We start from the raw sequence: 24,151 nt of genomic DNA, 5'->3' as shown, positions 1-24,151 counted from the left end.
ATCCTGAGGCCTTTTATCTGGCATGGGACCAAATACTCTAGAATCTTCGTTCAGGACACTGGCTAGATAATAGATAAAAAGGGGCATCACCCCCATTCCAGTGATCTCCCCAGTCGCGGGGAGGGCTAGGAGTATTTATGTCGCGGGCCTGGCGGGAGGTGCCAGTCTGTGTGGGGAGGTATTCCGAGCCTAGACCCGAGGCTGGGTTTCCATCACCAGAAGGGTTAGGATGAAAGCCAGTGGCAGATCAAAGCAGGAGGCTGCGTGTGTGCCTGTCTGGGCACCAGCGTCAGGAGGGCACAGGTTTGTGTCTTGGCTGCTGGGTGAGCGGTGAAGTGGAGCCATTTCCCCCTGTGTACAAATTTGGGCAGCCGGTCATGGGGCTACTCTGGAAACCCATGTCTGGAGAATGGAGAGAAAACTAAGGAATGGCTGCCAGGAGAAGAATGGGCTGATCACACCTTTGTCGGCCACCTTGTATGACAGGTCACAAATCTGTGCTCCGGTCTACATGCAGCACCACATGGCGCTGTGCCCTGCACGTGCCCTCGTGGGAGCTCGGGATGCCTGGACCTCTGTGTGCTTCAGGGTGACTTACGAACCCAGGAGAGGCAACTGGTGTGGATACCGTCCTGGGGGCTCCCAGGTGGTGCCCTTTCCCTCTCCAGGGACCCAGAGATTGACAAAGTCTTGGCATTTTAACACAGCAACGTTTTTATTGCTTTTGAGGGTTTCCCTAGAGCAGACATCCTACTGCACAGCCGCTTCGGTTTGGCATGTTAGAAAGTCAAGGTTACAGATGCTGAGACGCGGGAGAGGCCCAGTGTAATTAGAGGTGGAGGAGCAGAGGCCATCGCCCTCTCCTCTCTGATTAGCAGTTGCATTTTGATAATACTATGAGCTTCAGATTCCCAGAGATCCTTCTGGAAGCCCGGTCAACGGGGCTCCGTCTCGCAGGAAAATCAGAGCCCAGCCAAGAAACTTGAGCAAGACTGACCCCCGCTGGCGTAGGTAGGACAACTGTAGAGCGCTGGGAGCGGACAAAGCAGGTGCTTGTCTGAAAGCAAGGAGAGTGGAGCAGACCGCTAGGGAAGGGCACGGAGCAGGTACTCCTTTCCCACGAGCTTAGTAAACCCAGGAGACGGGCACCCACTGCGGGGACGTGCACGCCTGGTCAAAGGCTTCTTGCAGTTTCTTGAGGGTCTCGTCAACGCCGTTGTTGACCAGCGAGAGGTCGAAGTAGTGCGCGTACCGGCCACGGATGGCTTCCGAGTCCTTCTGCAGCTGCTGCAGCGCTTCCGTCTGCAAAGACACGACACACGGGGCTGGAGCAGGCCCCCGGCACGGTGGCCCCACAGGCTGTGGACGGGCTGTGAGAGACATCACTTGTGGGGACCCCTGCCTGGCTCGGAGTCCCCGGCCTCACAACTCCAGCCCCGGAGGCCTCCGCTGAGAGCAGCTACCATACGGGCTCTAGAACGAGGCCGGACCGGAGCCCGGCAGGGACTCGAGCAGCGTCTCGCCATTGCTGCTGCCACCGCGGCGGCCATCCTGGGACAAGGCCAGGGTGACTTATGACCCCAGCCCTCTTTCTAGAACCCTAAACGAGTGGCCACAGAAAGACGTAACTCCATAAAAACGTCTACATCACAAGAAGCGCCCCAAGCCGCGTCGAACGGGGAGCAATGGTTATGCCCATCACGGAGGGCGACTGAGCCAAATCCAAGTTCCTGGAAAGTGGTGGGAGAAAGGCTAATGAGCCAAGAGCAAAACAAGCTGAGGACAGGACCAGGCAGTTGGCAGGAGAGATACAAACGGCCCTCAACAGTCGGGAGGACACACAAGCCCTTAGCGGTGACAAGAAAGTAGTGAGGCTCCGTTTCCCCAGCAGACCAGTCAAACCAGTAACCAATAACACGCTCCCGCAAAGAGGAATAAGCACCCTCCCAGCAAGCTCTCAGTCCCCATCGCAAGCACCTGGCAACCCTGCCACACACACCGGCCACCAAGTACAACAGTATCTAGGACAGCTGGGCGGGACCGGTGACACAGAACGGTCCTGCCATATGTGCACAGGGGATGCCACGTGGCTACAAAGGCTGAAACGGCTCAACCATGCGGATACGGAGCGCTCCGCTGTGTTTGGCAGCAGCAGGGACAGGAACTCCGAGGCGTGCTCAGCAGGGGCGGCCCTCTCAGTAGATCTTGGGCCTCCTGGCTCTTCCTCTCTCCCCATAGCCACGCTACACCCCTGGCAGTGTGGTGGCTTCAGTGCCATCTCTGTTCTTCCCACTGAAGCCCACATTGCACCAGCGTCAGGATCTGCCAAAGTGCCCATTTCTGCCCCTGGACCCCCAGCACCTGTGGACCTCGGACTGTTCCTGATTTACTCCGTCTGTGAGCTGGCACGGATGCTGGCCTACCGAGCGGTTTAGGAAGTGTCTGCCAAGTAAAGCAAATGCGCCCCATGCCCTTTGGCTTCCTGGTCTTGCAGGAAGAAGGGCAGCAATAGCCAGGAGGCTCAGGGGAGATCTGGTCACAGGCTGAGCTCTGGACTGATGTCACAGTCCTGGTGAACCTGGAGAATGAACCTCCACCTGCCCTGCAAAGCCCCGGCTTCCCACCTGAGCGCCCTGGTCAGTAGGTGCGATGAACACAATGAACGGTGACAGTTCCGCCGTGCGGACAATCTTCAGGGTCTAGAAGAAGAGGAAGGGCCAGAGTTAGCCACCCTGATGACTTCCTTCTGATACCTAACTCTGAGCATCACTAAGCCCAGCACTATTTCCATCCTTCCCGGTACAACTGTTCTGGTTTTAGAGAATTCCACCAAAACCGCATGCACCAAACCTCATCCGTGCCCACCTCGCCAGGCCTCCTCACCTGGGGCTCGATGTCAAGGATGGCGATCTTGTCCTGATCATGAATCTGGTGCACGGTTTCAAATTTGGTGCCAAACATGTTGCCTTGGTAGCTGCCAAACTCCAGGAACGCGTTGGCGGAGATGCTCCTGGCCATCTCTTCGGCTGAGATGAAGTGGTATTCCTTCCCATCTTCCTCGTTCTTCTTGGGCGGCCGTGTCGTGTCTGCATAAGAAGCCAAATGCCCGATGAAACTGGGGGTCCTCACCGTCCCCTAGGGCCTTGGCCCATGGCTTCTGTCCATGAATCCCAGCTGCCTTTGGTGCAAAGAGTTCAATAGCGGGGTTTCTCCCACAGGATCCCGCAGAGCAGGAAATGCCCTGTCCATTTAGAAGGTACTAGACCTTCAAGAGGCAAAGCCCAATGTACAAAATTCCTATCCCTTTCCCTATATGAAGTTACATACCTCTTAAACCACCAACCCCAGGAATATGAGAGCTCAGAACTAGAGAAAGGACAGCTGATTATATATATTTTTAAATATTTTATTTATTTGTTAGAGCGAGAGTACACAAGCCGGGGGAGCGGCAGGCAGAGAGAGAAGGAGAAGCAGGCTCCCCGCTGAGCAGGGAGCCTGACATGGGACTGGATCTCAGGACCCTGGGATCATGACCTGAGCTGAAGGCAGGCCCCCAACTGACTGAGCCACCCAGGCGCCCCTGATTATATTTTTAAAGCAGGTCTATGGGCTATGGTTAGGACTTCTTGAAAGCGTATGTAAAATTTCCTTTTTACAGCGTGGAAAGAAGAGTACTTTGGTTTGGTTTAAACTCATTTTGTTAAATGTTGGAACATTCTTAAGTCATAACATTTACTATTATTCATATACATTGTCCTCTAAAACGTGCTCCACATATCACGGCTTGCAACACAACCCCTCGCACCCGTCCCCAGTGGACCTCTACTGCATCCCACGTTCATCAAGCCCCCTATGCCCTTGTCTCGCGCATCCTCTGCTTGTCTCTCAATCCACAAGTGCTCAGGCCTCTCTCTTACCATCTTCTAAAACAACAACTCTTCTTTATTGGCTATTTCTACTTTCAAAGTTTCCCACTCATTCCTCAACCCAGGGCCATCTGCTTTCTGCCCCTGGCATGTCACTTATCCCTAAAGACAAAATACAGAAGCAAGGAGTAAAAGAAATACTAATAGCAGATTTGGAATTCAGTTTTCAGCCTGGGTGGCTCAGTGGGTTAAGCGTCTGCCTTTGGCTCAGGTCATGATCCCAGGGGCCTGGGTTTGAGCCCCACATCGGGCTCCCTGCTCAGCTGGGAGTCGGCTTCTCTCTCTACCCCTTCCCCCTGTTCGTGATCTCTCTCTCTCTCACACACACTCTCTCTAAAATAAATATATAAAATCTTAAAACAAACAAACAAACAAACAGAATCCAGTTTCCTACTCTGATAAACACAATCAGACTATGCAGATTCTGGGAATGCAAGGCCTCTGATTCCCCACCTGACCACTGGCCTGATTGTTCTATTGAGGACGACTGCCCAGACTGTGCCTTTCCTGAGCGCTGGTGTGATTCAGAAGACATTTCTGGAAAATCAGAAGCAGCCTGGATGTCAAGCAGTGGTGTATAGCTACAGCCACTCAGAGGACTAGGATTTAGGCACATGAGAAAATGTTGGTAATATAAAGTAACATGAACAAAGTAAGAACTTTTTAAAGATTGTATCCATAAGGAACGTCTGCACCCAACAAAGGTCTTGAACCTGCAACCCAGAGATTCCAGAGCTATACGTGCCACCAACCGAGCCAGCCAGGCAGCCCAGCAGTGCTGCTTGCTTGCTTGGAGCAGGACGAGAGCATCTTCACCAGCCTCTGCTATGCAGGCGAACAGCACAGAGAACAGCAACAAAGCAGTTACGTACACACACTTGCATCCTTCCCAACTGTGTTCCGTTTTTATCATCAAACATGTATGATAAAGTCACACACAGATAAGGGCACTCGGAGGACCCCAGAGGTACTCACATGGGGCAGGGTACGCGAACTTGTCTGGGTTCTGGCTGAGCAGGGCATTCTTAATGTGGCTGCGGCCGACGCCACTGGCTCCTGTGGACAGAGAGAAGAAAGGCTTGAAGATGGGAACCAGGCTACTGTTGTCATCAAGGCTTCCATTTCTTTCCCCAGAGACAAAGGCAGGGACAGGCTTCGAAATGGGACGTGGGTGACAGTGAGCTGGTGCGGCTTCCAGACTGAGGTCAGGGAGGGGCCAGCAGGGTCTGGGGCTCCAAGCCCTTTGTCCCAGTTGGGAGAGGAGGCTCTAAGGGCCGAGGATCAGGACTCACAACATAACTGTTGTTTCCAGAGCAGCAGCTAACACATGGGATTTTCTGTCTCTTTTCTCAAGATACTTGCTTTACTGAACTCTCTGAAATTAGTGGAACTGATTTTTTGGGAAGATTTCATTTATTTGACAGAGAGAGAGAGAGAGAGAAAGCACAAGTGGGGGGAGCAGCAGGCAGAGGGAGAAGCAGGCTCCCCACTGAGTGGGGAACCCGATTCGGGACTCGATCCCAGGACCCTGGGACCATGACCTGAGCTGAAGGCAGACACTGCACTGACTGAGCCCCCCAGACATCCCAGTGGAACTAAATTTAAAGGAGCGTTTTTCCCGGGAATTTCTCTGGAGCTATAACGGAGTTCCTCAAAGCAACAAATGTTGCAAACCAGGGTGGGGGTTAAACCCACCGCAACTACTTAGCTGCCCCACCGCTTGGGAGGCTAAATCCCGAAGGCACAGCTGTGAGGACTCGCAGCCCCCGAGACTGGACCCCCTTTCCCCCTTTGCATCCTCCCTGCCTTCCAGGTGGGAGGGCGGGGGCATCACACAGCACAGGCGGGAGGACGGACAGACGGACCCAAACCAGCCACACGACAGCCGGAGAAGTTACCAATCAGCACCAGGGTCTTCCTCTTGAATGCAGGGAGCCGGACAACCTCCTCATAGGAAACAACATCCAGCTGGTCAAAAACTGCGGACAAAGAAGGCCAATCGATGTGCCTGGGCACAGCTGGGAAGGCCATGACGGGGGCACGTGTGCCTGGACTCGAGGTGACCTGACTGTATCTCGGTGTCAGAAGGCGACCTCTGGTAGGCAACAGCTACAGGGGTGGGGACGGAAGCAGCAGCAAGAGCCTTAAGTGCCCCCCACTGTCTTTATGTAAGCTAGCCGGGGGACGGACGGGACAGCTGGGACACTGCCGTGTGGCCGCCGTTGGCAGGGACAAGACGGCGGCTGGGCCGGCCGAGCACATGCTTCCACGCCACACATGCTCCCCCGGCTCTGGGCCCGGCTCTTCCCACGTCCTGCAGCCGCGCACGACCGTCCAGGGATTCCTTGGATGCTCACCCCTCGAACCCTCCGGAGCCCCCTGTGTGGCTGCCCAGCCTCTGTGTCCCCGACCTGCCCAGTGGACACAGCTGCACAAGGAAATCCAACGGCTGGGGCGGGAGCTGGACGGCAGCCGAGTACTCGACTGGCTGAAGCCGTTTACAGTTGCTGTGTATTTCTATTACCTACCACGGTAGGTAAAAAAACAAAATCACTATTAGTTCTTGGGAAAACATGCCTTTTTCTGGGGCTGCTCAGACCATGAACTGGTCATGATGATGGCATGGACACACTGAGAAAGTTCTGGAAGGCTGTTCGGCTGGCTACCTGAGGAGTGAGGACAGTGCACGGCTGGGAGCAGACCAGTAGCTTTCCTTCCCACGTACTGGGAAGATGAATATTGTCATGAGAGGAAAGCAGAGGACATGGCCTGCTCTCCATGGCGACGGTCCCCCTCGCGCGACACTGTCCCCCGAACCACCGTGCAGCAGAGGGGACACCCGGGAAGCTTACTTGAGCTGTGCTTGGCCAGATACTTGTCTTTGTACTTCTTCTTCTTCCCAAACGGGCTGCAGCTGGGGGCTTCGCTGGGCGCAGACTGAGCCACACTTGCTACCCGCCTGGCAGGACAAGATGACCCAGAATGTCAGGGGAGCCTCAGCGCAAAAGCCCGGGCCGCCCACCTGTGCCCAAACCCTCCGGACCAGGGACGCCCGCGGGCCCAGATGTCAGCTCCGGGAGTGCGAGCCCCAGGTTAGGTGGCGAGATCACTTAATAATAAAATCTTGCAAACTGAATGATCTCCAGACCAATCTGCCAAAACCTCGGTGCTGTCCTTGACCCTCCCATCTCTTACAGCCCTTGGCGCGTGTCTTATCCTGTCCCCTCCCACTGTGAGGGGCCCCTCCTGGCTCTCAGCCTGTCCCTCTCTCCTCCCCGCTGTCTCTCTGTGTCTGTTTCTCAGCCTCTGTGTGGAGCTCTCGTCTTCTCTCCAGTCTCTATGTCTCTCTCAGATGCCCCCCCCCCAGTCTCCTGCTCTCAGTGTCTCTGCTGGTACCACCTCGGCTGCCCTCTCTCCCGCCCCCCTCCCACCCTCACCCCTTCCCTGGGAGTAGAAGGCTCTGCGTCTGCGATGAGCATGGTTTAGACTAGCACAGAGGAGCCCAGCTCAAATGGTCAGGCTGCACTGAAAAGGATGTGATGGCGGGAGGGGGGTCACTTCATCCTGGACGCATTTCCAACGCCAGCTGTTTGGATGAACTCTCCAGAAAGGCATGGGAGGCGTGTCTGCAGAGCCACTGTGGGAGCTGCAGAGAATATCTGCGAAGTGCCTCACGGGTCGTCTGGGGCGTGACCCTACTCATGACACTGACGGCACATGTCGCTGAGCTATAGCGGCCGCTGCCGGGCCCTCCTCAGCCTCCTGCCCGTGGTGTTCTTCACACGTGTTGCCTCTGAAAATGGCCCAGAAGCCACAGCCAACCTAACTGGGTCTGTCACCATGAGCACGCAGGGCTGGCGCTATATTTCATTTTTGCTCTAATTCCAAATTTAAGAGTTTATTTCTAGATCCTCTCCACCCTCAATGTGGGGCTCGAACTCACAACCCCGAGAACAGGAGCCACACACTCTACCAACTGGGCCAGCCGGATGCCCATCCTTTGTTCCTCTAATTGGAAGAGTTTACTTCTGTAGGACACTGGCTATGGTTTGGATGACTCCCACAGGGTCACCTCCAGAGATGAGGTCAACTGGAATTCAGGGTCCTTTACCTGTACCGGCTTGTGAGCCGTGACGGCTGGAGGCTGGCTCAGCCGAGAAACAGAGTAGTGCAGCTAGGCGACCGCGTGTGGTGAGCCTGGGTTCCCCACACTGGCCCACTTCACCCTTACAAAAGTGGCTCACCATTCCTGCAGCTCGGGAGAAGGGATCAATCCTGCGGATTCCTTGGAAGAACCTTCCACCCGCCCCTGCCACCAGTTACTGTCATCTTTGTTGATTATCTTGATGATGTCCCCAGTAACAAACTTCAGTCCCGCCTCCTTGCAAGGGATCAGATGGTCCTTTTTGGGGTCATAGTCGAACTGGGCTCTCATGAACATCTGAAAAGTAAGGACAAAGCAGCTACTATCAGAAATGCATGTTTCCTTGGGAAATCCTTTCATGGTACGTTAAATAAACAATTATGAATGTGTCAAAGGTCTTAAAATATGGATACCCTTTGTCTCCACAATGCCCTTCTACGCACAAGTTGTCAGTTACAATGTATGGAAAAGTATGTTCACTACAGCATTATTTACAAGACTGCAACATGGGAGTCAAGCTAATTTTCCAAGAATGAGGACTTACCTAAGTACAGTCATCTACTGATGATATTACCAGGCCAACTATAAAAATCACTGTGTAAAAGATAGGTAGACATTCTAGAGATGTTTAAAAGGCTCCAAGGAGATATCATGAACAACTTCACATGAATACACTTGACAAATCCTTTACAAAACACGATTTCCCAAAAACGACACAAGAAATTGAAAATACGTATCTCCACAGGAAAGCACTGAGAGCCATTATGGAACACCGTCCTCCCCTAACCCTCCCCTGCTCCCAAACACACAGGCCCCACTGGCTCTGATGGCAAATGTCTTCGAATGTAACTAAGAACTAAGAAGAACTAAGGCTGGTCTCAGACAGACACAGGGCGAGATTCTTAGCCAGAATACATAGAAAGCACCTACAAATCAGTAAGAAAATGCCTTGAATGGCTACTTCACAAAGGAGGGCATCCAAATGGAGAAAAACATAAAACAAGGAGCTGACTGTAATTAGTCACCAGAGAAATGCAGATTAAAGCCACAACGGCCAAAGTGAGGAAAAAGTACTGGCGAGGATCTGGGGCAAATGAACAAAAAGGAGTCGCCTATGCAACAGCACAGAGCGGCCACAGTGAGGACTGATTCCCTTTACATGCACGCCCCAAGGGGTGACAGCTGTCTTCGACGTGAGAAGTCAGGATACAGGGGTGCCTAGCCATGTCCCATCTCTGGCCAAATGAAAATCACTCTTGTTTTATACACACACCCACGTATACCCAAACTTCAGTTTTAAAAGTTTGTTCAAAGAGAAAACTTTGCCACAATAACATAAATGACCTGCGCTGGACACTTTCACACACATTCCTTTGCCAACGCTGTGTACGATGTGTACGAGGTAGAGTCTCCACGAATTTTGAGTAAGTGCTCTTAAAACTCTTTGTTTCCTCTGGCACTATCACTGCCTGGGCTATTTATTACTGTTTTAAAAAATATTTGCCAGTTTGTGGGGCACATGGGTGGCTCAGTCGGTGAAATGTCTGCCTTCATCCCAGGTCATGATCTCGGGGTCCTGAGATCGAGCCCTGCATCATGCTCCCTGCCTAGCGGGGAGTAACTGCTTCTCCCTCTGCTCCCTCCCAACTCATGCTGTCTCTCTAATAAATAAAATCTTAAAAAATATCTGCCAATTTGCTTGGTGCAAAATGATACCGCACACATTTTGTGTCTCTCTGCTGACTGGTAAAACTGGCCATTTTTTCATACGTTTGATGTCCATTTGTATTTTTCCTCCTGTGAATTATCATGTCTTCATTTGCTTTGCCCATTTCCCTCCTTCCTTTCACATCAGTTACTCCTTACAGAAGGAAGGTCTGCCTGTTTGCACCTGCGTTCAGAGAGCCCCAGGCAGCTACACTCGTGCTATACTGAGAACTTAAAATGAGAATCATGTCATTTCAGTCAAATCTCAATAAATGGCGTCACCTACCTGCAGTGCCGGAAGACGACTTTGCTGGTTGGGAATTACTTTTAATGAGATGATTCCTTTGGTTTCTTTCTATTGAGAAAGGAGAAATAAAATTATAATGGATATATAATAGATGATCTGGAGTTTCATAAAGTCTTATTTTCACCCTGAGAATTCCCAAAAACTGTTTTTTTTCCAACACCCATCTTTACCGTACACTTTGAAACTTTGTAGGACAATTCCTTCTCCAATATCAAAGTCTCATGTGCCCCCATAAGCCAATGGGACAACTTGGAGATGCACAAAGAATAATGAAGAAAAAGTGAACGACTTTTCCCTCCTCCCCACACTCAACCCTAAAAGGTTTCCAGACAAACTGAAATGAATCTGGCCTACATATACCCATACCTTTCTCCATGCCAAAGAAAACATTTGCAAGCATTTGTACATAGGTCCATACTCATATGTATGTATTTTTGGCTGCTTTTAACAAAAATGGGATTATACTCTGTATGGTATTCTGTAACACGCTGTCCGTTCAGCTGTACTCCCCGTTACTGGACATGTTGGTAGTGGTCAGCTTTTTTTCACTATCTGCTGCAACAGACATCTTTTTTTTAAAGATTTTAATTATTTATTTATTTGAAGCTCTGTCATTAGGCACATGGATGTTCAGGATTTTTTAAGATTTTATTTATGTGAGAGACAGCAAGAGCACACAAGCAGGGGGAGCAGGAGAGGGAGAAGCAGACGCCCCACCGAGCAGGCAGCTCGAGCCCCTGGGATCATGACCTGAGCCCCCCAGTGTCCCGGCAGTGAGCTTCTCATCAGCCCATGAGGCTGCGGGCAAAGGCTTTGATACCGTGTGCTTGCATCAGGTTCAAAACGAACTCGGGTTGCTTCCTCTGATCAGTGAGGAAGAGATACTGAAACCCTGGATGAGAATTGGGGATTTCTTTTTTTCCTCCCTGTGGTTTTAGCAGTTTTTGCCTCAAGTCTTTCAAGGCTCTGTTCTTGGGTACACGATGTACAGGACTTGGGTTGTTTCTAAAGGTAAATGTGGCCCGTGTCACCTCATTTAGTTGTCGTTGTTGTCTGTTGTTCTTTAGGTAGACTGTGGACCCAATGTGGGGCTCGGACTCCCTAGCCCAAGATCGAGTCACCCACTCCTCCCACAGAGCCGGCCAGGTGCTGCATGAGGCCTTTTCATGAGAGCAGATCCCAGCTCTCTGGTTCAACAGCCCTGGTCACTGCTGAGTGCCTGACGGGTGGCTCCCTCGGGCAGTGGCCAACCACACCCGTCTGCCCCAGGTGGGGTCTGCTTCGGTTCTCTGAAGTAAGCTTTCGCTCAGCGTGGGGCTCGAACTCACAACCCTGAGATCAAGAGTCATGGTTCTTCTGACTGAGCCAGCCAGACACCCCTCACCTTTGCATTTATAATCTCCCATCCACTCTCCATAACCGATCTGTGCAGAGGGACTTCTACCTGCGGTTTGCAGATGACTTAGAGAAATGAGTTCACCTGTTCGTAAGGTTAGACCCAAGGACGGCCGGGTTTCAGAGCTGCCAATAAAGACCAATGCTTTCTGACACCCAGTCCACTGTCCTTCCTAGGGAGATACTCTGGGCCATTCGCCTTGTTTTAGAAATGTACTAGATGAAAGTAGAGAACGGTCATTTCCTGCACAGAATAGAGATTAGCGGTGGGAAGAGTCCCCTCGGTGAGGTACAAAGACTTGATGGGATAACACTGCCCACTGACACCAACATGTATCCACACCTCACAAGCATAAAGGCACAGAAAATACCCACCATCGCCTTCTGTAGCTGATCGACTGAGTGGTTAGTCACATTGGTGCCATTGATCTCCAGGATCTCATCCCCGACATGAAGGGAGCCTGCACGGAATGAAGACTCTGTCCAAAAAGAGCACGACAAGATACCACAGGGAAGCGGGCATGACCCAGAGCATGTTACACGACCGCAGGAGGAGGGGTGGCTCTTCTGAGCCCCTGAGGGATATGCCAAGGCAAGTACTTGACAGTTTCGTGGACCAAGCAGAACAAAAGAACCACGTCCTTGGCAAGTGTCATGTTTCTTTGTCATATAGCTAAAACCCAGAACTGCCACCTGATGGTCACGTTAACCAACGGTTAGAGTCTTGTGTGCGGAGCAGTTACCAGTATCTGCGTTGCCCTGGGTGGAAAACAAAGTCCGGACCGAAGAGGGCAGGGCTCAGAGACCGGCACGAGTCGGGCGGCAAGCAGCGACAACCGCGGCCACTGAGACACATTTCCCCCCGCCCTGCCACACAGAGCTTTTACCAAACGATGCATCGGAAAACCGACAGCCCCTTCATGTGAAGGACAGACAACCGGTACTTGTAATGCTTTGTTTAATGTGTACCTTCCCTTCAACCGTTAGCACCAGGAAGTCGAGATGGTCCAGTTCCCGGTCACACGTCTGGGCTGGCGTGGCAGCTGTGCTGTCACCGCTCAGACCTTGGCCACGGACCCCGGCGGGCCTGACCCCCAGCACACGGAGATGCCCCAGTCACGAGGGCGACCCTCATGTCCCACGCCACTCGATGGGGCCATCGGGGAAGGCACAGCTCCGGAGCCCCGGATACCTTGTCTGTGGATCATACCGCCGTGAAGGATCCGTGCCACCGTGCATGACTGCTTCTCGTTCAGCTTCAGCGTGATGCCCTGCGGTGAGGACAAAGCGCGGCACGCGTTATTTTCGGCTCCTTCTCGGGTTATCTTCAGGACGGCTGAAGGGGTTTCTTCGGAGAAAGACTTTTTATGGGTACTTGGGGTTCGCGACGGGAAGAGGCATGAGAGCTGCCAGGAGGAGAGCGCTGGGGGAGGGCTGGGAGCCCGGGGACGCGGGGACTCGGGCGTGTGAAGAAGCGGGGCGGTAGGGCATGACAAGGGATTACCATGGGCTCTTCCGTGACCTTCTCGAACTGTATGAGTCGCACCTTCCGTACCTCCTGCCCTTTGGCCTGGGTCGGGCTACCTGGGGCAGCGGAGCCATTGGTGTACATGTCCTCGGTCACTGCATTTGCCTGGTGCGCCACAGCCTGGCAGGTCCGAACAACAAAGCAACGGGTAAGGGAGAGCAGAGGCCTGCTATCAGTCTACAATCTAGAAGGCTCAGAAAACCAACGCTTATTTCACAAGTTTGGCATCTAAACCGATGGGAGCTACTTATAAATGTTATCATCCGACGTGTCTATCCAGTTCGCTACAAATGGGAAGAGAATTAGGCATGTAGGATCAGCCCCTGGCCCAGGATGATGACAATACCACTGAACCCCGACCCTAGCCCAAGATGACCTCTCCACCGTGACCCTTTTCTCCCAACCTTCCACAGACATGCATGGCCGCGTGCCATGTGCACCAAAAGATGTGGACACGGATGTCATCACAGCACTATGTTGTAGAAGAAAATACTATGAAATTTAATAATTGGAACCATTTGAACATAATCTGAAGACATCATGCTCCTTAACCCATAAATGCTTCCGTGTGTTTTCTAAGAACAAAAAGTTTCTCAAAAATGAAAATTTAGCATTTTTTAGAAGATTCTATTTATTTATGTGACAGAGATAGAGAGAGAGCACAAGCAAGCACAGTGGCAGGCGGAGGGAGAGGGAGAAGCAGACTCCCCACCAAGCAGGGAGCTAGATTCAGGACTCCAACCCAGGACCCTGGGATCACAACCTGAGCTGAAGACAGACGCCCAACCGACTGAGCCACCCAGGGGCCCCCCAAATTTAGCATTGATACAATACTATATCTGGTCCCCAGTTTCTCTACACATTTTATCAAGTATCCCAATAACGTCCTTTCTAGCTATATATATTCTTTCCCAGACCAGCATCCAGGATCATGCAATGCATTCAGTTTTCACATCTCTTTAGCCTCCCTTAATCTGGAAAATCTCCTCGGCCTTTCTTTGTCTTTCATGACCTTGACATTTTTAAGAGGACAGGCCTGCTGTTTTGTAGATTCTCAATTTGGGTTTGCCCCATGTTTTCTCACGATTAGGTTGAGGTTGTACATTTTTGGTAGAAATCCCACGGAAGTGATGTTGTCTCTGTCTCCTTTGCTGGTTCTTCCTCATGTTTCTAGTCCATTAATGTGGAAGTAGCTCAGAGCTCGTGGTAAGAGCTAGCACAGTGGGGAAGGTCAAGTGGAAATCTCTGAATGCGTCCACCACGCACCCCAGGTAAAACAGTAAGTCACAAACAATATGGTCAACCAGAGGAGGCAGAACAGGCCCGAGCTTGGTTTATGGAAGGGCAAGTTCGGTATCTGCATACAAGCTCAAAATGGATGGCAACTAAACTCCAGCCACACCTGGGGTGGGGGCCTCAGAAACAACGGGGAAGGAAGATCTTCCAACTAGGGATGCAGCAAGTGGTAAGGAAGGGGCCGGGAGAATATCCCCAGGTGTGAGTGTGTCTACCTAGAACTAGAAGTAACTGAATGAGTGAATCTAGTAGCCAAGGGCCTAGAGGGGGAAAGCACTGGAAGAGCAGAGGGTAGAGGCCTGTAGACAGACGTGCATCTCGTAAGATGGGGGTGCGCCTTATGAAGTAATACAAAATGATATTTCAATTTTAATTGACTGCATCCTAAGAGGTCATCAGAAACTCAGATAAGCTGTGAGGTTTGAAGGAGTGTTAGTTATTGGGTGGCCTCAAAAGAGGGAAGTGTGCAGAAAGGGCCTTGTGTAGCAACTAAAGCTTAAAAAAACTCACATGACACATATGTCACATGAATCCTGCAGAATTTGCTATGAAAATAGAACTGTATTGTATTTAGCAGACGTGGGGCACCTGGGAGTACAGGAAATGCTCTAGGGACACGGTAATTGCTGCATCTGCACGTGCGCACCACGCAGCGAACCTCTGCACGGTGCTATACGCACGCTGGGTTTGAGCCGCTGACTCTATCCACTACACCTGGCTAACTCTGGGCAAGTTTCTTGACCTCTCTGTGCTTTGGGTTCCCCATCTGCAAAACAAGGAGAGTAACAGGTCACCCTTAACCACGGCTGTAGAAAATGGGCAGCGTTCAAAATGTCGTGCATCCCTTCATTTTTAATTAATTTCTCTACGGGCAAATGAAAACCTATATTCTCCAAAGCGCTACAAAGCACAGTGCTTTCTGCTCAAGCAAGATAAAATGCGTCCTAAGTAATTGTGATTCAGGTTCAAGTTGGCAGCCTGTGTAAATGAAAGAAAGGGGGAAAGGGGGGAGGGAAACAGAAACCCATACAAAAAGAAAACACGAGGAAGGCATTAGGGATGAGAGATTTCACAGAGTCAAGATAGCAAAGCCAGGAACCTGCTCCCGGAAGGACCAGCCTTGGAGGACTCTGCCATCAGCAGAGCACAGCGGCCTGGGGCTCAGGAGTCCCTGTGCAGGAAACGGAAGAGATGAAGCCCGAGGTGAAAAGAGCTCCCCAAATGCTGCCCATCAGGCCCATGGCTCCCCGCTTTCAAGGCAGGAAAAAGGGCCAGGCCAGTGGACACTGATTCATGTGTCCTCGGCCAGAAGTGCAAGGCGCAGCTCAGGTCATGATCCCGGGGTCTTGGGATGGAGTCCCGCATTGGGCTCCCTGCTTCACGGGGAGTCTGCTTCTCCCTCTGCTTCTGTCCCTGCTTGTACTGTCTCTCTCTCTTTCTCTCCAACAAATACATAAATAAAATCCTGGGGCACCTGGGTGGCTCAGTGGGTTAAGTGTCTGCCTTCAGCTCAGGTCATGGTCTCAGGGTCCTGGGATCGAGTGCCTCATCGGGCTCCCTGCTTGGCGGAAAGTCTGCTTCTGCCCCTCCTTCCCGCTCATGCTCTCTCTCTATCTCTGTCTCTCTCAAATAAATAAAATAAAGTAAAATAAAATAAAATAAATTTATAAAATATAAAATATAAATATATAAATAAAATATAATACAAATATAAATTAAATATTAAAAATAAATTAATAATTAATTAAAAAATAAAACCTATCTAATTAAAAAATGGGCAAAAGACCGGAAGCCTGGGCTGGCTCAGTGGGTTGGACATCAGGTTCTTAATTTCGGCTCAGGTCACGATCTCAGGGTCCTGGGATCAGTGCACACAGGGCTCCGTACAGGAGGTGGAGCCTGTTTGGGATTCTCTCTCCTTCTGCCCTTCTCCATACACACACTGTCTCTCTAATGAATAAATAAGTCTTTTTTTAAATGGGCAGAAGACAGGAACAGGTATCTCATTGAAGACAACAAGGAAGGAAATGCAAACTATACGCCCAGTGAGGTCCCACCACGCACGCATCATGACAGCGAAGATAAAACCAGCGACAACCCTAAATGCATGTGAGGACGTGCAGAAATGACTCCCTTGGGCTTCCTGGAGGGAATGGGAAATGGCATGGCCACGTGGGAAGAGAGTTAGGTCCGTTCGTTCGTTCTTCCCTTCTTCCTAAGGATTTTAGTTACTCATGACAGACAGAGAGGCAGAGGCAGAGAAGGAGGCCGCGCTCCTCAGGGGGCCCGCTGCTCTCTGCCCCTCCGCTCCCCTTTCCCCTGCTTGAGCGTACGCTCTTGCTCTCTCTGACAAATAAGTCAATAAAGTCTTGGAAACAAACAACAACAACAACTTAAAGCCCAGCAGCAGCACCTGGACAGAAATGGTCACACAAAATGTGGACGTGGAGGGTCAGCACACCTTTATCCTGAAGAGTGGCAGCTTGGACACCCAGGCACGGCTGTGGAGCCGCTGGTCACTGCAGCAGGTGGCTGTGGTGCATCCAGACCGCAAACCACTTCTTGGCGACAAGGAGCAAACTATTAACACACACAACAGCTTGGGATGGGTCTTGAAAGCGCTCTGAGGCGTGAAAAAAGTCAGCCCCCAAAGGCCGCATATTCTATGAGTCCGTTTATATAACGGACTCACAAAATTATAGAAATGGAGAACAAATTAGTGGTCATCAAGGACTGGGGATGGTAGGAACGAGGGGCCACAGGGCTGTCCAGGGGTGGCACCACAGAGGTCTTTGTGGCACTGGAGTGTGGCATTTATACACACGTGTCCATGACGCAGTGGCACCGAAGCACACTCACACGCTGTACCGGTGTCAAGTGCGCGGCCTGGTACGGTGTGACGGCAGGACGACCGAGCTCCTGCAGACATAACCGAAGTTGTCCGCAAAACACACCTGGCGGCGCAGCGGGCACGCAGCCCTTGTTTGCAGCCGGACTACAGCCGAGACGGCGTGCCACCAAAGAACGGCTGCCGACAAGGCACGCTGGAGAGCTCGGCTTCAGGAAAGTAAGAGGCCACGACACACGGTGACCAAATAGTTCTTGAAAGCACGGCCCACGCTGCCCCAGGACCACGCAGCTGATGCTCTTCAAAGCGAAGCAGCTACGGGGCGTGAGTTTGCACACTTCCCGTGAGTAGACTCAGGAAGGCATGGGAGAGGCGGAGTCCCGCTGCAAGGGAGACCTCCTCTTCTCAAACTCGCCACCTGCGCGCTCCAGACGCTCTGACCATCTGCATGTGTTCTGGAATGAGGACTCCCAGGACACCAACCGTGTGACTGCTGCCCCAAGACGATGGGCCTAAGTGTCACATTTCTGGCCTCGGAGCACGAAATCCAACTCGGGACTGTCCTGGACCCTCACTTACGAATGTCTCACCACCACCAACCGTGGGACTGAGAAAGCTGCGCGCCCTGCCCGGGCCAAAGGCACTGCCGTCATGGTCGTGTGTGCTAACGCGAGCCCAGCGCCACCAAGTCGGGGCCCCGCAGCCGCATCCACCCCCCCACACACCGTGCTGTAACACTCTGGCAATAAGCCACTGACAACGATCCGCCCAAGCTTCCAGTCTCGGCAGGACCCTGCAGCATGTGCCCCACAGTGAGAGATTAGAAAGTCTCAGTCCAGAAAGCACAAACTGACCCTTGGAAGGGGAAGAAGCCTACGTGATAGTGAACTTGGAACAGGCAGATAACAGCCGCGCTCACCCCATTCCTCTTACTCAGCTATACTGCAAAGACTGTTTTTACCACGTCAGCCTTTAAAGTAAGGACTCAGCAAAGCTCACCAGAGGCAGAACACTTTCCAGTTGGCAAAGTTCAAGAGCTGCCATCCCCGAGGTTGGTCTTTCGAATGTGCTTACCTGTCAAGGTGTTCCCGGCGATGATGGAGTCACCGTGACACTCGCCTGGCAGCTGTGAGCAATGAGTAAAAGAAACGGAAATCTCCAAAGCACTAACTCAAGAACTCACTGCTTCGAAAGCAAACTTGGCCCTGAGCAGCCCTGTCTTCCTGAGCTGGTGCGCACTCCCCAGGGCCTGGCCAGCTTCAGGGAAGCGTCCCCGCACAGCTCCTCAATCTCACGGAGCAAATTCCTCCAATGTGCCCCCCCATATCTCCTCATGACAGACGACTGTGGGAGTAAGGGTACACACACGTATACTGACCCTTGACGTCTGTGTCCACACACACGTACACACACACACACACAGAGCTAAGGTGATTCCCTGCTCCAGTCTGTGGGTCTGTGACTACATGAAGCACAGGACGTCTTCACATAGTAACATCCTGCTGTCTGCCCTTCGGCAGCTCATTACTGTAAGGGGAAGTCATTCATTCATTCATTCATTCACGCAACATAAATGATAAATGGAAAAGATAGTGTCCATCAAGTTTAAGGTAATCTTAGACCGTAAGTGCTCAAAGGACACGGAACACGGTTTTCAGCTTTCCTCAGAACTAGCAAATGGAGCTCCATGAAGGCTTTCTGACCGGTGAGGAGGGTGGCACCTGCAGGGGAACGAAAAGGAGGGGTGGACAGAAGGGCAGACAAGAGTTGGGATTCAGAGCCAAGTTTTGCCCCAGGAACTTGCATTCCAGGCTTCTTGCTATGAAGCTGGCCCATAGCGAGCTTAGGAGAAAGGGGAAGGTGCTTGCCTCCTGCTGGGGACTCTAAACTTGCCCATCTTCAGACCCAACACATACCAGGCATCTGTCCTGGCCCTGATCTGCCCTAACTTGTCTGGTTGCACAGCCGGCGATGCATTCCACTCGGTGAGATATACACCTGATTGTTCATCCCGTCCCGTTTGTCCCCTTGAGCTGGAACCTAAGTCCCACACAGGCACCTAGGACAGGAGCTGGCGCCACACTCACTGATGACATGTGGGACTCCGAGTCACCGCCGCCATCGCCACCAGCGCCACATGACTGACCAAGTAATAAAGGCGGACGTCCTAGAGTTCGCTTCAAACTTGAAAATCGCTACCCTCCTCTCCGGGGTGCCCCGGAGGCCCCCGGGCCCTGGTGGAGGCAGGGGGGGCCTCCGGTGGAAGAGGAGACACTGGCGCGGAAACGCGCCGCGCGCTCGGAGAGCCCCTTCCGAGGAAACATCTGCGCCTGGGCTCCCAGGGCAGAGGCGGCGGCTCACAGGAAGCTGGATTTAGCAAGACTCGAAAACAAACTCGGCGGGGGTGGGGCGTGGGCCGGGGCGGGGCGGGCCGGGGGGAATAAAGCCCGGATTCGGGGCGAGCGACGGTGCACGTAGGTGGGAACAAACATTTGCTCGGCCTGCCCGGGGCTCTCGGCCTGCCCGGGGCTCTCGGCCTGCCCGGGGCTCTCGGCCCGCCGCGCTGAGCAAGGCCGGCCGGCAGGGGGCCCACGGCGCCGGCGGCCCCCGCGTCCGCTTCGGGAGGACAGAACCACGGAAAACCGAGAGAAAACAGAAAGAAACACGCGAGCGCCTCCATCGCAGATGACAAGAGCTGGGGAAGAGCCGGGGCCAGGAGTTTCCGGCCAGAACGACCTTACAATCGAAGGTTAACTGGACGCACTGTTTCTCAGGCACTAAATCCGTTGCCAACACACGCCAAAGGTCAAGTCTCCGCAGACCCTCTTCCAACGCGTTATCTACCCAGTGTACGGTGTTCAGAGGCAAAGGCTCCTTCTCCTGCAGGGAAGGTGACTTTGAGCAAAAACCTACGTATGTATGCAGGTACGTGTATTGCTTCTATGTGAAGGAAAAGGAAAAAGGGAAGAATCAGACAAGAAAATTCTGGTTCCCTAATTCAGAGATTTTCTTCCCATTTCCCACCCTCCGGCCCTCCTCCCCTCCCCGCAGACTCACTCTTGCCTTCCTACGCTCTACACCCAGGGCCTCCATTTTGAGCAACACTGAAAGGTTTGAGTAATTCTCTGCTTAGGGGTGAAATCTCTGCAGCAAAGAAATGTCAAGCCCAGGGAACATTTGACGGTGTCTCAAGACATGTTTTGACTGTCACAACTTCGGGGGAGTATGTTACTTTCCACCACAAAGAACGATCACACTCAGAGGGCCACAGTCTACAAGAACCTCCACGGCTTCGCACAAGCAGCTAGGCCGGCCTGGAGCGCCATTCCCCAACCACGCCTGGGAGTCGGCCAGAGGCCGGGTCCACAGCCCGATCGCTCGCTACACCTGCGCCTGTGCACGGTGGGCCAGCAGAGAGCCTGCCCACCACGGTCCACCGCCCACGTGGCGGTACGCGGGAGCCTACCCGAGCACCGACAGCCAGATGCAAGCGGACGCTTACCTAGGGCCTGGCTGTTTGTTTTTATTATATCCTTTCCCAATGTGGGACAGGCCCAAGGGAATGTTGAGACATTCTCAACGCACTACTGCATGGGAAAGTGCTGTTTTGAGCAGGGTGCAGGAGGACTTCCACAACCTAATTGTATTTGCAAAGAATAAGGCCAGAGATGGCTTCTGAGTTTCTCGAAGAAAAGAAATATACGTAAATACGGGAGATGGGCTATACTTCCAATCTGCTGCAAAATTATTTTTAAAGGATTTTATTTATTTCAGAGAGACAGTAAGAGACAGCACAAAGCAGACTCCCTGCTGGCCTAGGATCAGGACCTGAGCCCAAGACAGGTGCTTAACCCCTAATGGACTGAGGCACCCAGGCGCCCCCATACATTTTCAATGTTAAATGTGAACTATAGTCAGAAGTGAAACTTTCAGGGACACCTGCATGATTCGGTTGGTGAAGCATCTGCCCTCAACTCAGATCATGATCCTGGAGTCCTGGGATAGAGGCCTGCATCAGGCTCCCTGCTCCGCGAGGAGCCTGCTTTTCCCTCTACTGTTCCCTCTGCTTGTGCTCTCTCTCTCTCTTCCCCCAGTAAATACATAAATAAATAAAATCTTTTTTTAAAAAGTGAAACTGGATTTTGAGTCTTTAGAACTTTCACAGAAAGCATTCCCCTTAAATGAAGCCTTCAGTTTCATCATTTTCCGTCACAGGTTTGCCAGGACAGCAAAATGTGCTAATGCCCTCGGACAGGCAGCTGTTAGCGAGATCTTGAATGTACCAGGGAAGTTCCAACTGTTGGACAAGCATTATCTCCTGTCACCATATGCACAGCTCTCCAAAGAGGTGCATCTGACAGAGAAGAGAAATCTCGGGCACAGAGAGCCCAGAAGCTTGCCTGATACACAGCGAGAGGCAGAGCCCGTGGTGGCAGCAAAGATAAGAGTCTGAGAGGGAAGATAAACCTCAAGAAATCACTGGAGACTCTCCCTCCAACGTCCTCACTGTGGCCGATCTAGATGCTACTCTGCTGAAGGATTTAGCATGCTTTCTTTCATCTTCTTCAGATCCCCACGAACACCAAACTGGCCAGCCAGCAGCCCATGCGCAGTAACTGAGGAAGAACTCAACAGTGCCACCAACCCACGGATGCTAAGGGCGTGCACCACGACAGATTCTTGGATGGCTGGGCCTCTCTTCCACAGGGCAGGCAGTCTCTCAAGGCTGTCCCTAACAGCAGGCCGGTTTATACAAGGTCTGGTCATTTAGCTGTATGTGGGGTTCTGGCTGTGCTGAGTGGAAGGGGCCTGATAGAAAAGACTGCATACAGTGGGAGTCCATTTATAAGGCAGTCCGAGAAAGGCCAAATGCTCATGTCAAAATTCAACCTGTTGCCAGGGTGATTTCCAGGTTTCTGGGGGTGGGGTAATGACTATAAAGGACCACCAGGGAACTTTCTGAAAGGTGAAAATGTTCTCTTTCATGACTTGGGTGATAGTTACATGACTGTATGCATTTGTGAAGTCTTACTAAACAGACTGCATAAATTTATGAATTACATGTATGTTAATCACACCTCAGTAAAGCTGCCAGAAGTCAATTTAATAAAGAGATTTTATTAAAAAGTTAAGGCTCAGCCAAGTGAACTGATTATAGAGAATGCAAGCCTCTGAGGAGCCAGGTGCTTTTAGATCCTGATTCGCTCCCAGTGCATACTTCACTGCGGACCTTCCAGTTCTGTCTGTGTTCCCCACCTGCTCATGCCGGCAGTCAGTGAAGCCTAGAATCCCGCCATCATGGCTGGAAAGCACACGAAGGTGTGAACAGCACGCCGATGCCTATCAGCTGTTTCCTTGAGCTACTGGCCCAAACAGTCTATCGCTCTCCTGTTTGCTTTACCTGTGGGTCTTCAGTGTCCTCATCTGTGCAAGTGGAAGCTTACGCTAAATCTCTAATGTCCACCTCTTCAGTCATTTATTGACTCACAGACATTTCTGAGGACCTATTCATTAGACATTTAAAATAAAAACAGTGAGCAGAAATAGCTGTGTCCCGAACCATCCTGAAGTCTAGGAAGGAGACTCAGCCTGACTTCTGGGTCTTGGTCCCTGTGGACAGTGCAGCTGATACTTGGCTCTTGCTCTCTGTCTCTCTCTTTCTGCCTGTGGACATTTATTCAGAGTGCCTGACCACCAGCCCATGAGGAAGGCCAGGCTACCGGAGGGGCTGCTGGGCCTATATTCTGGGTTAGGAGTCACCCAGGGAGGGTGTTGATGGTGCACGCCTGTCTACGAGACAAACTTATTTTGCGGGGTGAAATCCACACTCGGAACTGCGAGAGAGAATGCGAAATCGATCAACATCCTCTCAGGGCATCCTGGGCGATGGAGGTTAACAGCTATCTACCACCCGTTCCAGGAATCACTTCTGGAATCCGGGAGTGCCTGTCCACCGGACAATACACAGAGGCAGCACAAGGGGCCCTCCCGAAATGCAGAGGACGCTGAGTGAGCGCTTTGGAGGCAGACCTGGATTTTAATGGCCCTTTCTGTAGACCCCGACACCGCCAGCGACAACACGCAGGCAGTTTCCTCTTGTGGGATCTGTTCCTAAAAGTCTTTCTCTCACCCTGACTTCCGTCCACGAAGAAGTTTTCCTTGACCTTAACCAGCGCTCTGCACAGGCCGCGGCCTCTCCTAATTTCCATGTCCAAGGGGCTCTTGGGGAAAACGAACCCCCGCACTTGCGGCCGTCCACGTCGACCCCGGCAGCCGCCTCGGCCTCCCCTCCGAGGACGCCCCCCCTGCCCCGGGGGCCGGGCCAGGGAGCCCCGCAGGTTCCGCGGCGGGTGGCGCGGCCTGCAGCCCTGTCCCGGCCCCTCACCCCGCGCTCGGGGAACCGCGGGGCCCTCTCACCTCGGGCCGGCCGCGCTTCTGCAGCAAGTGCTCCAGGTAGAGGTCGGAGAGAGCTGTGCGCATGCTGCCCCCGCCCTCGCCCTCGCTCGCCTTGAGCGTCATCCGGCCGGAGGCTGAACGCGGGGCCGCAGATCCGGGAGCCGTGCCGAGCCGGGAGTGCGAGAACCGAGGCCTGCGGGGCGGTGGAGGCGGCGGAGGCGGGGCGCGGGGCGGGGCGGAGGCGGAGCACCGCCCTCGCCCCGCCCCCTCATCCCCGCCCCTCGCCCCGCCCCGACCCTGAGGCTGACCCCGAAGGGTTCAGGGGTGTAAAGAAAAGCGCGCTAGCACCACGGAGGGGTCCCCAGCTCGGCCCACACCCGAGGCCTACTGCGTGGGGCAGCAGGAAAGACGGCCCTTCAACCGCAGGCTTTACCCAGAAATCTCTGCGGGCCCCAAACGTTGCGAAAATGCCTTTAAGGCTCTTTGGGCTGCAGGTACCTGTGATTTACGTTGCTCTCTGCGAGTCAGTGATGAAAGGCCTGATTGCTCCCAACAACAAGCTCTTTCTCCTTGTCTTGGGCCACACCTCCTACTGCTAATGCCA

The 24,151-nt window shown here is 52.6% G+C and overlaps 1 protein-coding gene across 1 annotated transcript; it reads right to left on the bottom strand.

Annotated features, from left to right (window-relative positions):
- Positions 1-696: 696 nt before the first annotated feature.
- MPP1 (MAGUK p55 scaffold protein 1) lies at positions 697-23,762 on the bottom strand. Its single transcript, XM_047715306.1, has 12 exons — positions 23,569-23,762; positions 12,984-13,127; positions 12,672-12,750; positions 11,855-11,940; positions 10,064-10,132; positions 8,171-8,367; positions 6,779-6,885; positions 5,825-5,905; positions 4,902-4,982; positions 2,884-3,086; positions 2,625-2,699; positions 697-1,302 (listed from the first exon to the last, which is right to left on the bottom strand). The coding sequence occupies exons 1-12, from the start codon at positions 23,668-23,670 to the stop codon at positions 1,126-1,128; spliced, it is 1,401 nt and encodes a 466-aa protein (XP_047571262.1). The 5' UTR covers positions 23,671-23,762; the 3' UTR covers positions 697-1,125.
- Positions 23,763-24,151: the final 389 nt, after the last annotated feature.

This window comes from Lutra lutra, chromosome X (genome assembly GCF_902655055.1).
Source record: "Lutra lutra chromosome X, mLutLut1.2, whole genome shotgun sequence".
NCBI lineage: Eukaryota > Metazoa > Chordata > Mammalia > Carnivora > Mustelidae > Lutra > Lutra lutra.
This window is presented reverse-complemented; position numbering and strand designations above follow the sequence as displayed.